The sequence below is a fragment of the Caloenas nicobarica genome, chromosome 27 (genome assembly GCF_036013445.1).
Source record: "Caloenas nicobarica isolate bCalNic1 chromosome 27, bCalNic1.hap1, whole genome shotgun sequence".
Lineage (NCBI taxonomy): Eukaryota > Metazoa > Chordata > Aves > Columbiformes > Columbidae > Caloenas > Caloenas nicobarica.
In genome coordinates, this window is record NC_088271.1 from 2,276,310 (window position 1) to 2,290,141 (window position 13,832).

At 68.0% G+C, this 13,832-nt stretch overlaps 2 protein-coding genes across 2 annotated transcripts; both read left to right on the top strand.

The window, feature by feature from the left end:
• Positions 1–1,774: 1,774 nt before the first annotated feature.
• Positions 1,775–10,399, top strand: FCHO1 (FCH and mu domain containing endocytic adaptor 1). The gene is made up of 27 exons (XM_065652425.1): positions 1,775–1,828; positions 2,404–2,487; positions 2,952–3,043; positions 3,126–3,200; positions 3,294–3,435; positions 3,513–3,665; positions 3,754–3,858; positions 4,405–4,503; positions 4,604–4,700; positions 4,802–4,846; positions 4,939–5,001; positions 5,456–5,547; positions 5,635–5,808; positions 5,888–5,912; positions 6,006–6,068; positions 6,155–6,197; positions 6,292–6,383; positions 6,491–7,114; positions 7,283–7,401; positions 7,497–7,602; positions 7,998–8,109; positions 8,199–8,354; positions 8,812–8,944; positions 9,057–9,256; positions 9,439–9,503; positions 9,589–9,753; positions 10,206–10,399. The coding sequence occupies exons 2-27, from the start codon at positions 2,461–2,463 to the stop codon at positions 10,226–10,228; spliced, it is 3,090 nt and encodes a 1,029-aa protein (XP_065508497.1). The 5' UTR covers positions 1,775–1,828; positions 2,404–2,460; the 3' UTR covers positions 10,229–10,399.
• A 2,155-nt stretch (positions 10,400–12,554) lies between these two features.
• B3GNT3 (UDP-GlcNAc:betaGal beta-1,3-N-acetylglucosaminyltransferase 3) lies at positions 12,555–13,686 on the top strand. Its single transcript, XM_065652852.1, is given in 4 exon segments — positions 12,555–12,769; positions 12,771–12,973; positions 12,976–13,513; positions 13,515–13,686. Coding segments are annotated over 4 exon segments (1,128 nt in total).
• The last annotated feature ends 146 nt before the right edge of the window (positions 13,687–13,832 follow it).

The window sequence follows — 13,832 nt, forward strand, 5'->3', positions numbered from 1 at the left end:
CCCATCTCGGGTGGGGGGTTGTTTGTGGTTGGAAAGACCCCCCCGGTCTCCCCCCCCGGGCAGCCCCCGCTTCCCCCGGCCGCTCCCGCTCCCCGCCCCGCAGCTGCGCTGCGGCCGCTCCGGTGTCAGCCGGAGCCGGGGCATGAGCTCAGCGGGTGCGAGGCACCGGCTGGCACCGGCGGGGGCGGCTGCACCGGGGGCTGGCCCGGGGGTGCGGTTGCAGCCGTCGGGCGCGGGTGCGGGGGGGTGCGGTAGCACCTTTAGCACCGGGCACAGCGGCACCGGGAGCTCTGGGGGACCGGGAGCCCGGGAGGGTGGCAGCCCCGGGGATGGTGGGAGCCCCAGGGCCGTGGTGCCAGTGCGGGGATCTCTGTGCCCGCCACGCATCGCCCCCCGCATCCCCTCCCAGTTCGAGGGGCGGCGGCCGCTTTAAAAATGCAAATCACCCCCCTCCCCGCGCGCGGCGCGGCGGCGTCCTGGCCAATGAGAGGCGGCGGCCGCAGGCTGCGGTAACCGCTACCGGGAGCGGTGACCAATAGCGAGGCGGCGCGGCAGGAGGGGGCGTGGCCCGCGGCTCCCCCCGCCCTCGGCGCGGTCCCGGCGCGGAGCGCGCGTCCCGGAGCGGGCGCGGGGCGGCGGCGGAGCGGAGCGGGGCGGGGGCGGCCCCGCAGGTGAGTGCGGCCCCGCCGGGCCCGGGTCCCGCGGCCGCCCGGTCCCGCCCGCGGAGCAAAGAGCGACCCCCGGCCCTGCCGTACCGGAGCGGGGTGCAGCCCCCCGGTCCCACCGTGCAGCCCCCGCCGCTCCCGCGCGGTGCGAGGGCGCAGCCCCCCCGCTGCAGCATCCCCCTCCCCGGGGCTGGGGTGCAGCCCCGCGCCCCGCCTCCTTAGCAAGAGCCCTCCCGCTCTGCTCGCCGCTGCAGCGCACCCCGCCCTGGGGGCCGGGGCAACCCCCGGTGCCCCCTCCCCAATAGAAGCCCCCCTTTCCCCGTGCAACGGGGCAGCCCCCTCTACCGAAAGCGCCGTTCCCGGTGCTGCGGGCAGCCCCCCACCGCGAGCCCCCCGCTGCAGGTGCAGGGCTCGGCTCGGCGCTTTCCCTCCTTTTTTTTTTTTTTTTTTGGGAGGGGGGGTGCATCTGTACCCCTGTGCACACCCCGACTCCCCCGCGGTGCTTCTCCCTCCAGCAGACCCACTAGCGGCGGAGTGTGGGGGTGCACAGACCCCCCCGCCCCGCAACCCCCCCCCTCACTGAGCACCCCCGGCCCGGGCAGGTGCAGCCGTTCCCCGAGCCGGGCGGGATCCGGCGCCCCCCAGAGCGCCCCCCGCACCCCTGGGGGGGCCGCCCGCGTCCCCCGCTCCCCGCTCCGCTGAAGGTCACCGCTGCGGGTGGCCGGGGCCGCCCGGCTGGGGGGCGCGGGGGGTCCCGGGGGGTCCATGCCGCAGCCCGGCGGGATGCCGCACCCCCCCGCACCCCCCGGCCCGCTCGGGGACTCGGTGGCCGCTGCCACCTCCGGGGACTTTGGCCGGTGGCGGCGGGTTCGCGGTGTCTGCGGCCGCTCGTGACCGGCGGCGGGTCGGGGTCCGGGGGGCCCTGAGTCCCCCCCGGTGCTCCCCCAGCCCCGCTTCCCCTCCAGCCCCGCGGGGGGGCCGCGCTGAGCCCGCCCCGCTCAGACACAGGTGGCTGAGCCTGTGCGGAGGGTACGGCCGGATCGGGGGAGCAGGAGCGGGGTTTGGGGGGCTGCGGCTGCCCTGACCCCCTTCTTTCTCCCCCCAGACGCCCGGCGTGCAGCAGGATGATCGGGGGGGCCCCGCGAGCCCCCCAGCAGCCCAGGGTGAGTGGGGTCCCCCCCTCCCCCGTCACACCAACCTCCAGCCACGCACGATTTTTTGGTTTCCTGTTTTTCTCCAGTGCATGATGGGGAGCAGGGCTGGGGGGGCACAGCCTGGGGGTCCCCCCGTCTGAGTGCTGGGGGGCTGCTCCGGCAGGTGACCCCCGGCACGACTGGGTGCATTCGGGGTTCGGGCCGGGGGGAGGCGTATGTCTGGGTCCCCGTTTCTGGGGGGAAGGGGTAGGCCGGGCAGGGGGGGTGGTTTTCGGGGGGTGGGGGCCCCCCGGCACGGCCGGGCCAGGAGCAGCCGCCGTCACGCAGCAGCCGCTCATTTATTATTTAGCTGCGTATCTGGTGTCAGGCCCCAGCGCTGCCCGGGTGGCCCCCCCGGCCCCCCCGGGGTGCTGCCCGCCGTGGGGAGGGGGCCGCAGCGGTGGGGGGGGGCACGGGGGAGCCTGCGGTTTCCATGGCCACGGGGCTGCGCTTGCCCAGCAAAACCGATAAATAGCGGCGGGTGCAGGCGTGGTGCGGGGGGGTCCGTGCCAAACCCCCCCGGTAAGGGCCAGGTGTGTCCCCAGGGCGCCGGGAGCTGAGCTGCGGGTCCCCGCGCCGCCGTCCCCCCCCCCCCCTCCAAGATGTCCTACTTCACCGAGCACTTCTGGGTAAGCCTGGACCCCCACCCATGGGTGCCCCCCACCCTCTGGGGCTTGCTGCGGGGAGGGGTTCATCGCCACCGGTCATTTTGCAAGGCCCGACGCCTCCGTTAACGCTGCCAATTAATTGCTGAGGGAAGGGGGGAGCGATGGGTGCGAGTACCCGTGGGTCCCCTGGCCGTGGTGACGTTCCTGTCCCCACGGGGCTCCCCATCCCGGCACCGGGGGGGGGAGTTGGCAGCACCACGAGGCGCGGCCGGTGCTTCCTGGTTCGGCTCTGCCGGGGTTTGGCAGCCGCCGGCATCTTCCTCTTCCCCCTGCCTCAGTTTCCCCTGTGCACCCCGAAATGTTTCCACCCCAAATGGTGCTTGGTGCCAGCGGGTGCTCCTGGTGGTGTCACCATCCTGCGGGGGGAGTCCCCATGCCATGTGGTGCTGCGGGATTTTGGTTGCTGAAGGTGGCCCCCCCACCAGGGCGAGAAGAACCACGGCTTCGACGTGCTCTACCACAACATGAAGCACGGGCAGATCTCCACCAAGGAGCTGGCCGACTTCGTCCGTGAGAGGTACCGGGCTGGGGGGGCGGCCATGGGGGGGTCCCGGCATCGCCAGGCGCTGTCCCCAGCGCCCCCTCCCCACTGTCCCCAGAGCTGCCATTGAGGAGAACTACGCCAAGGCCATGGTGAAGCTGTCGAAGATGGCCACCAACGGCACCCAGCTGGGGTAAGGGGGGGTCTCGGGGGTCCGGAACACCCTGAGTGGGGGTGGGACACCCTGCTCATTGCTGCCCCCCCCCCCCCCCCCCCGCCCGCCCAGGACTTTCGCGCCGCTCTGGGAGGTTTTCCGCATCTCCTCGGACAAGCTGGCCCTCTGCCACCTGGAGCTGATGAAGAAGCTCCACGACCTCATCAAGGAGATCTCGCGCTACGGCGAGGAGCAAGGCCGGGTGCACAAGAAGGTAGCGCGTGCCCCCCGCCAGCTCACCCCCACCCACCCCGAGCCCCCCCCCGCCCACCCCTCCGTGTCCCCCCCCAGTCCAAGGAGGAGGTGTCGGGGACGCTGGAGGCCGTCCAGCTGCTGCACGGGGTGGCCCAGCTGCTGCCCAAGTCCAAGGAGAGCTACCACAGCAAGTGCCAGGAGTACGAGCGGCTGCGCAAGGAGGGCACCAGCCAGAAGGAGATCGACAAGGTCAGACCCCTCCTGCAACCCTGGGATGGTCCTTGCGGTCCCTTTGTCCCCGTCCCGGGCTCTGACGGCCACCGCTGGGTCCCCGCAGGCGGAGCTCAAGTCGAAGAAGGCGGGCGAGGCGCTGCGGCGGGCGGTGGAGAAGTACAACGCTGCCCGCGCCGACTTCGAGCAGAGGATGCTGGATTCGGCCGCGGTGGGCAGGGGGTGCAGGCAGGGGGTGCAGGCAGGAGCGGGGTGGGTGCAGGTGATGCTCGGGTGCGCGGTGCGGCGGTTCTTGGGGGCATTCCCGCATCCCTGCATCTCCGCATCCCATCCTTGTATCTCTGCATTCATCCCGCATCCCTGCATCCCCGCATCCCATCCCTGCATCCCGCATCCTCGTATCCCCGCACCCCATCCCTGCATCCCGCATCCTCGTATCCCCGCATCCCATCTGTGCATCCTGCATCGCATCCTCACATCCTGCATCCCGCGTCCCATCCCCTCATCCCACATCCCTTCCCGCTTTGGGACAGGCTGGTCCTTGGGGACATGCCAGCCTGGCTGAGCACCCCGCCATGGTGATGCCAACACATGGGGACGTGTCACCCTGGATGAGCTCCTCTCCTTGGGGACATGTCACGCTGGATGAGCCCTGTTCCTTGGAGACATGCCACCCTGCCTGAACCTCCCTCCCTGTCCACACGCTGACCCCGGGGGAGCTGCCATCCTGCTTAAACCCCCCCTTTGCCCCCCCCAGCGCTTCCAGGAGGTGGAAGAAGCCCACCTACGCCACATGAAGGGTCTCATCGGCTCCTACTCGCACTCTGTGGAGGACACCCACGTCCAGATCGGGCAGGTACGTACCCAAGGAGGTGTAACAGCTTGGGGACAGCCCCGAACTATCCCCCTCTTTGAATACAGTGTCCCTCCCTTTTTTTTTTTTTTTTTTCCCCCAGGTGCATGAAGAATTCAAGCAAAACGTGGAGAATATCGGCACCGAGATGCTGCTGCGGAGGTTTGCTGAGAGCAAGGGCACGGGGCGGGAGCGGCCAGGTGAGGTTGTGTTTCCCCCCTTTTGCACAAGAGCGATGCTCCCCCCTCCCTCGTGCAAGGACGGAGCCGTGGTGCCCGGCTGATCCTGCTCTCGGTGGCAGGAGCGCTGGATTTCGATGAGTACCGCCTGGCCCCAGCGCAGGAAGGCAAGTACGTCTGCATCCAGCAGCCCCCACGCCTGGGACTTTGGAGATGTTAAGGGGGGGCTGCTCATCACACTGTCGTCCCCCCCCGCCAGGACCCAAGAGGAGCCGTAGTAAAGCTTTTCGCATCCCCGGGTTAAGCAGGAAGGAGAGGGATCGTGATGCTGTGTAAGATCCCCGTCTACTCTGTCCCCGTGTCCCTGTGTCCTCTGTATCCTGCATCCCATCCCACATCCTTGCCTCCTGCATCCCATTCCTGCATCCCACACCCCTGCATCCTTACATCCCACATCCCATCCTTACATCCTTGCATCCCCCATTCCCACATCCCTGCATTCCACATCCTGTCCCTGTGTTCCACATCCTTGTTTCTCTGCATCCATACATCCCACATCCCATCCCTGCATCCTCACATCCCATCCCATAGCCTCATATCCCTGCATCCCATCTCTGCATCGCATTCCCGCATTCCTACACCCCTGCATCCCACATCCCTTCCCCGCTTTGGGATGTGACGCTGCCCCTCTCCTTCCCCAGGGAATCCCCCGATGCCGAGGTGGTGAGTATCCCAGTGCCAGGCTTGGGTTTTCCCATACTGGGAGGACTGGGAAGCGAGCGCCTCTCTGAGCATCTCCCTGCAGGGCTGCCCAGAGGTGGATGAGGACGGGTTCACCGTGCGCCCTGATGTCACCCGCAGTATCCTTGTGCTGGCGTAGGGGGTGTGTGTGATTTTTTTGGGGTGGGATTTGGGGGATTTTGGGGATTTTTGCCTTGACGGGGGCTCAGCCGAGGCAGAGAACCACGTCTGCTCCTCCAGTGACTCCGACTATGACGAGGACGAGCCCCGCAAGTTTTATGTCCACATCAAACCGGTACAGCCCCAGGAGGCGAGTGACAGCGCTGAGGCCACCATGGAGCAGCTCAAGGCCACCGTGGGGAACCTCATCCTGCCCCCCAGCATTGGGGTGAGCCTGGGGGGGGCTGCGGGGTCCCCAGATACTGTGCCAGGGCCAACAGTGACCCCCTGTCCCCAATCTCTTGCAGGGCACCGTCAAGCGACAGTCGTCCCGTAAGTGCCACCCTGGGGACTCGGCGTGGCTGCGGCTTGGGGGTCCTCCTGGCTCCATGTCCCCTAATGCTGCCTGTCCCTGTCCCTCTGCAGGGCACGTGGCATCTCTGACCCCAGCCCCAAGTGACATGGACCCCAAGGGGACGCTGGCGGGAGGTGACACCATGCTGGGGGGTCCCGGGGATGCAGGAGGGTTCCTGGAGGTGTGGGATGCAACCCCAATGTGTCCCCTCTCCCCACAGGTGACGATGCTGGGAGGGGACACCCGGTGACACAGGTGAACAGGTACGGGGCAGGGAGGGACCAGTGTGCTGTGGTGTGGGACCCCGTGGAGTCCCAGGGGGGAGACACTGAGCCACCTCCTCTGTCCCCATCACAGCGGCCCCGGGACAGCCCCCCCGGACGCGGTGCCCCCCGCCGCTCTCTTTGGGCCCCCCCTGGAGTCGGCATTTGAAGCGGAGGATTTCCCGGGTGAGGATTCGGGGGGGTCGGGGAGGATGGGGGTCAGGGGGGACCCCGGCATCCATGGTGTGCCGTGGCCCCCCCCCGCAGCGCTCTGACACGGGGTCTCCCCACAGCCCCCCGCGCCTACGTCCTCACCTCCTCGTCCTCCCCCTTCTCCTCCTCCTCCCCGGAGAACGTGGAGGACTCGGGGCTGGACTCGCCCTCGCACCCCCCACCCGGACCCTCCCCAGACTCCAGACCCTGGACCCCGCAGCCGGGAACACCGCAGAGCCCCCTCTCCAAGCGGGGTGGCCCCCTGGACCCCCCCCCACCGCCACCCCCCGCCACCCGGGACCCCGGGGCGTGGGTGCCGCGGCCCCGCAGCCCCGCCGGCCGCCTCCCCGAGCCCCCCAGCTTCGCCGTCTTCAATGGCCCCGGGGCCAAGGGGCTGGGGGGGGACGGGGGGTCGGCCCCCCGGGGACGCAGCCGCTGCGCCAGCGGGACAGTGCCCCCCGAAGCCCCTTCGCCCGACCCTTTTGGGGAGCCCCCGCCATGGGTCAGAGCCCACAGCCCTGGCGGGGACCATCATCCCCCTCTGCCCTGTCCTTCCTCCAACTCGGCCTCGTCCTCCTCCTCCTCCCCGGCCCCCCCCAGCGGGGGAGAGTCCTCCAGCCCCTCGCCATGGACCTGCCAAGGCTTGGGGACAAGGCTGATGGAGGGTGGCACGTCGGTGGCTCCCCCGCCGCAGCCTGAGCCGGGTCAGTGGTGGGGGTGCGGGAGCTGCCCCCCCAAATCCCCCTTAACTCTGCTCCCCCCTTACCCTTTGCTCTGCCCCTGAGCTGGGCTGAGACCTGCCCAGCTCCTGGCACTGGTGAGACCCTGCTGAACCTCCCTGGTGGTGGGTTTCTCTCCTCACCCCCCCCCAGATGCTCCCCCGGCCCGGCCCAGCGCAGCCCCCCGGGAGGTCCCGCTCGTGGCCCCCCCGCGCCGCTCCCGCACCAAGAGACCTGCGGCCGGTCTGGCTGCCGGCAGCAACTCCGACCTGGTGCGTGGCCGGTGGGGGGAGCGGGGCTGGGCTGGGGGCCCCCCACGGCGGGGGCCAGACCCAGACCCCACCCCGGACACCCTGTCGCCCCACAGTCGCGCTCACTGAGCCCCTCGCCCTCCTGGAGCTGCGGCCCCTCGCACTCGGCGCCCGCCAGCCTGGGCGAGCGCGGCTTCTTTGCCGTCTCCCAGCCGGCGCTCGGTGGGTCCTGAGGGATTTTGGGGGGGGTGCCTGGGGTCCCCTCCCTGCTCCCCGTGTCCCTGGGTACACTGGGGTCCCCTCTCTGCTCCCTGGGGTGCCTGGGGTCCCCTCCCTGCCCCCCCAAGCTCCTTTCCCCCCTCGCTGGCCGCTGCCCAGCCCGGGGGGAGTGCGGGTAGCCCAGTTTGGGGCTGGCGTCGAGCCCTGGCCCCTCGACGGTGACCGTCCTCACCCTGGGCATGTCCCCCCATCCTGGCATGCCCCCCATCCTGGCACCCCCGCTCACCGCCTTTCCTCTGCAGGGATGTACCTGGTGGGGTCCTGAGCCGCCCCAACAGGTTTGGGGGGAGGTCCCATCCAGGCTTTGACCCCCCGCCCCCCGCCATGTGCCTCCCCAGGGCTGTCGCGGGGTCCCAGCCCCGTGGTGCTGGGCTCGCAGGACGCGCTGCCCGTGGCCACCGCCTTCACCGAGTACGTCCACGCGTACTTCAAGGGGCGCGACGCCGACAGGTATGGGGGTCCCGGGGGGGTCAGGGCCACCCCTTCCATCCGCCGCGTCCCACCTGGGGTGTCCGCTGACCCCCGGCCTGTCCCGGCAGCTGCCTGGTGAAGGTGACGGGGGAGCTCACCATGTCCTTCCCCGCCGGCATCGTCCGCGTCTTCAGCGGGAGCGCGGCCCCCCCCGTGCTCAGCTTCCGCCTGCTCAACGCCGGCGCCATCGAGCAGTTCCTGCCCAACGCCGACCTGCTCTACAGGTGCGGGGACATGGTGACACCACCCCGCCGGCTGCTTGGGGACGCCAGGCAGCTGGTATTGGGGTACAGAGACCTTGGGAGGTGGGGGATGCAGTGATGGGGGGGCTGGAATTGGGGCACAGACATCCTACGAGCTGGTGGATGCAGTGATGGGGAGCTGTATTTTGGGGTACACGGGGTACCTGATTTTATGCGGGTGGCTGGGAGTTGGCAGATACATTGCTAGGAGCTGGATATTGGGGTACACGGGGGTACCTGTTTTTTTGGGGGTGTCTGGGCATCCTGGGAGCTGGCGCGTACAGCGCTGGAAGCTGAGTACTGGGGTACATGGGGTTCCTGGAGTCCCCAGGGAACCAGAGCATCCCTGTGAGCCAGTGGATGCAGCGATGGGGAGCTGGGTATCAGGGCGCTGGGTTTCCCGCGGTGCCCCGTTACTGCTCTGACCTTGTCCCCACAGTGACCCATCCCAAAGTGACCCCAGCACCAAGGATTTCTGGCTGAACATGGCAGCGCTGACTGGGCACCTGCAGAAACAAGCGGAGCAGAGTCCGGCCGCCTCCTACTACAACGTGGCTCTGCTCAAGTACCAGGTGAGCCCCGAGCGAGGAGAGCTGGGACCCCCGGACCCCCACAAAGCTCCTGGGGGTGGGAGGCTCTCGCTGCACGCCCCCCCACCCCAAACCCCCTCACCAACCCCCCCAGTTCTCGCGGCTGGGCCCCGGCGCGGCGCCGCTGCGGCTCTGCGTGCACTGGGACTGCTCGCCCGGCGCCACGCGGGTCAGCGTCGAGTACGGCTACAACGCCGGCGCCATGGCGCTGCCCGTGGCCCTCGCCAACGTCCACGTCCTCCTGCCCGTGGACGAGCCCCTCACCAACCTGCGGCTGCAGCCCACGGCCAGCTGGTAAGGGCTGGGGGGGGACACAAAGGAACCGGGGGTCCCAAACACATCCCCGGGGTGGGAGAGGGGGACCTTGAGCTGGGAAATGGGGAGGGGAAGGGAGGGAGGTGGGAGCGGGGGGACGGGGTGGAGTGAAGGGGGATTTGGGGGTCTGGGGGCTTGGGGATGTCCCCGTGTCCCCGCAGGAACCTGGAGGAGAAGAGGCTGCTCTGGAGGCTGCTGGATGTCCCCGGTGCCCTGGGGCAGGGAGGTGAGGCTGTCCCTGTGCTGTTTGGGGAGCAGGGTCCAGGTTTGCCCCCACAGACCCCCCCAAACATCTCCGCTGTCCCCCCCAGGCTGCGGCCGGCTCTCGGCCAGCTGGGAGCCCCTCTGCGGGCCCAGTAAGCCCAGTCCGGTGGCTGCCCAGTTCAGCAGCGAGGGCAGCACGCTGTCGGGCGTCGAGCTGGAGCTGGCAAGCGCCGGGTACCGCATGTCGCTGGTCAAGAAGAGGTTTGCTACAGGTACGGCCTGGGGGGGCCCCGGCGGTGCAGGGGTCCCTTCATCATCCCCTGTGGCCCTGGGGTGCGTGGGGTCCCTTCCTTGGGGTGCACAGGGTCCCTTCCCTGCTCCCCATATCCCTGCGTACACTGGGGTCTCCTCTCTGCTCCCCATATCCCTGCATACACTAGGGTCTCTTTGCTCCCCATATCCCTGCGTACACTGGGGTCCCCTCTCTGCTCCCCATATCCCTGCGTACACTGGGGTCCCCTCTTTGCTCCCTGGGGTGCCCGGGATCCCTTCCCTGCCCCCCCAAGCTCCTTTCCCCCCTCCCTGGCCACTGCCCAGCCCGGGGGGGGTGCAGGTAGCCCAATTCGAGGCTGGCGTGGAGCCCTGGCCCCTCGTCGGTGACCGTCTTCACCCTGGGCATGTCCCCCCATCCTGGCACCCCCCCTTCACCGCCTTTCCTCCGCAGGGATCTACCTGGCAGGGTCCTGAGCCACCTCCTGCTGGACCCCCCGAGCCCCCCCGGGCTTCCCCCTTGGTTGTGTGAACTTGAAACACTGGACGGGGCTGGGGGGGGTCCTGCCGCCTCCTCCCCTTCCTCTGCCTCCTCCTCCTCCTCTCCCTCCGGCCCCCGTTCTGTGACTGTCACCGTGTCGTCTCCTGCTGCCCGGCGGTCGGTCCCCTCCGCCCTCCTCTGTGCTGTGAAGGGGGCAGGAGCTGCTCTTTTATTAAACACTTTATTTTCCAATAACCGCCCCCCCACTTCCCCGCCTCCTGCCGCGACGCCCATCCCCGGGGCCTCCGGGCTCCTTGGAAACGGGACTCGGCTGATGCGCCGCGGCTCCCTGGGGGCTCCGGCGCTGCGGGGCCGGGGGAAACTGAGGCAGGGAGCCGGCAGCCCCTTGCTCAGCCCTTTCCTTGCACCCACGGGTGCTGCTGCCCCACGGGCAGAGAGGGGCGGGTGGACAGACGGACAGATGGGTGCCCGGCGCGGTGTGAGGATGTCCCCAAGCTGGCTCTGTGACAACGTACCGGGCGGGTCTGGGGGGAGTCTCATGGCTCTTTGTGGTGCAAGGGGGTCCCAGCGGGTGCTCGTGGGCTCTTGTTTGGTGTCTCCGTGTTGTCTGGTTTATTAAACACTATTTTCTAATAACTCCTTCCTGCCACGATACCCATCCCTGGGGCATCCGGGCTCCTCCCTGGCAACAGGGCTCGGCTGATGTGCCACTGTCACATCCCGCCCAGCACGGGGGACAGGTGACTCAGATTAATCTGTGCTCTTGGTTGGGGTGGAGCATACGCCACACTTAAGGTCTATAAACAAAAGACTTTTATTTTGCGGCTCAGCCCAATTGGTAAATAACTTAGCAGCAGGAAGTTTCGCGGCACAGGTGGGGTTTTATAGCTGCCGTTACTTATTAAAAAGAAATCAAAAGGAGAGAAAAGAGAGAGAGAGATTTCACCACCCTTTTGGCTCCTGTGATGTTTATAATGGGATTTGTAGTCTTGGCTCCCACGATGTGTTTTGCAGTAAGTGGTTCGGTGCCTGGCTCAGTCCCTGTGATGGGGACGGTGGCCAGAGGTGTCCTCGGGGTGGTGGCCATGCTCCTGCGCTTCTTCATGTCCCTTTTTATAGCCAAATTCCTACCTCTCAAATCCTGCTTGTGGAATCCTTGGTCCTCTGCCCACATGTCACCCGGGGGTGATGGTGAAAGGTGGAAAAGTCCCGAAGGGTGTCGAAGGGTCTGGGGTCTTCCCCGTTAGTGTCACACTGTGCCACCAGCACAGGGACGTGCACGCCGGCTGGCACACCCCTCGCCCGTGTGGCTTTTTGCCCATGGCTTGTCAGCTTGTCATTGTCACCGAAATCGCAATTCACCTGATAAATCCTTATGTCCTCTGTCCCGTGGCTCACTGTTGCAGAACTGGTTTTGCCACCACGTTTGGGACTTCACCCTCCTGGTTTCTGCCAGTTGAGGGACTGGGGGAAACTGAGGCAGGGAGCCGGCAGCGCTCTGCTAAGCCTGTTCCTTGCACCCCTGGGTGCCGCTGTCCCAGCTGCGGCAGTTGGACGGACAGACGGGTGCGTGGACAGACGGACGGGTGGAGGGACAGGAGGACACGGCAGCTGGCAGGGGGAGGGTCCCCACAGCAGATCCCTGTGCTGCTGGGGACAGGTGTGGTGTGCTGATGGCCCCGAGCTGGCTCTGTGACAAGGTACCACAGGGGCCCGGGGGGTCTCATGGCTCTTTGCAGTGCGGGGGGTCCCAGTGGGTGCTCCTGGGCCCTGGGACAGGGTCCCCACCTTGGGCGAGGTCTGGCCGGGTTCTGCACAGGGCCAGGGGACAAGTGGCAGCCGGGCTCTTGCTGGGTCCCCATGTTTTTGGGGGGGGGCCCTGTCCCACTGCTTTGTCTCTAAGGGCGAGCGCTGCTCGCAGCAAACCAGGGTGGGCTCCTTGCACCCAGGACCACCCCCCACCACCTGACGATGCCTCAAGCTGGTGGTACCTCCTTCGGTAACCCCCCTGCGCCGGGGGGGCTGTGCGCCTTTGCTGGCCACCCCCAGGTTTTGGGGCTCTCCCAGAGAATGACCCCATCCCAGAACCAGCACGTTATTGCTCATTTAGGGTCTGTTGCCCAGTGCGGCTGGAGGAGCCGGACTCTGCCCAGCACCCGTGGGTGCCCTGCCCAGCCTGGGCTCCCCCCGCGCAGCAGCAAACAGCTTTCTGGTGGCACGGTGTGACCGTCCGGCGAGGGGACATCTCCCCGGTCCCCTCCGCCTGCCAGCAGCTCTGTGGGGAAGGATGCTGCACCCCGGATGTGGGTCCGGACGGCCCGGGGGCTGCGGGGATGCCCAGCGCCCAATCCCCCTCCCCATCTCTTGCAGAGCACATCCCTGGGGTGCTGCAGGCTGGATCTGTGGGCTCCGGTGGCCGTGGGGGTGCTGGGGCTCTGCTACCTGTTCTACCACGCTGCCCCCCCAGCACAAAATGCCCCCCTGCCCCCAGCCAGCCTCTCGGCTCCCCCCGCTCCGGGTGCCGCCCACCGCTGTCCCGTGCGTGGCCAACGTCTCAGTGCATGACATCCCCAACTTCGCCAGCCTGCCCGGCCACGTGCAGGACTTCATGCGGTACCGGCACTGCCGCTCCTTCCCGGCGCTGCTCGGCGTCCCCGGCAAGTGCAGGGGGCCTGAGGGCTCCCCCAGCGTCTTCCTCCTCTTGGCCATTAAGTCATCACCGCCTTCGATGGAGCCTTCATCCGCAGGGTCTTCCTCGTGGGAGTGTCCCCCAACGCCCGGGATGCCAAGAAACTCAACCGGCTGCTGCGGGTGGAGCAGCGGGAGCACCGGGACGCGCTGCAGTGGGACTTCAAGGACACGTTCTCCAACCTGACGCTGAAGCAGGTCCTCTTGCACTCCTGGCTGGAGGAGCACTGTCCCGGCGCCCACTTCATCTCCAATGGCGACGATGACGTCTTTGTCAATACAGACAACATGGTCCACTTCGCCATGGCCAACCAGGGCGCCCAGGAGAAGCACCTCATGGTGGGGCAGCTCTTCGTCAACAACTCCCCCGTCTGGGTCCAGGGCAGCAAGTACTTTGTGCCGCAGCAGCTCATGGTGGCCGAGCGGTACCCGCCCTACGGCGGCGGGATGCTCATGTCCGGCTTCACCGCCCGCATCATCGCCCGGCAATCGCAGAACATCACGCTGTTCCCCATCGACGACGTCTACCTGGGCATGTCTCTGGAGAAGGCAGGGCTGCCGCCCGCCTCCCACCGGCATCCGCACCACGGGCGTGGGGCCGCTGGGCAAAGCCGACCCCTTCCATCCCTGCTACTAGCGGGAGCTGCTGCTGGTGCATCACTTTGCGCCCTACGAGCTGGTGGTGATGTGGGACGCCATCCATGAGCCCCACCTGTGCTGTGGTAAGAGGGTCAGCATCTTCTAGGGTGGCCGAGGAGGACCGAGAGCCGGGGAGGGGGGGACACACACCGGTGTGACCCGGGGGAGCCTTGGTCGCTGCTGCTCGGTGCTGCCGTGCGGTGAAGGGAGGACACTGGGGACCCCAAGGCTGAGCCCCCATCTCCGCTGCAG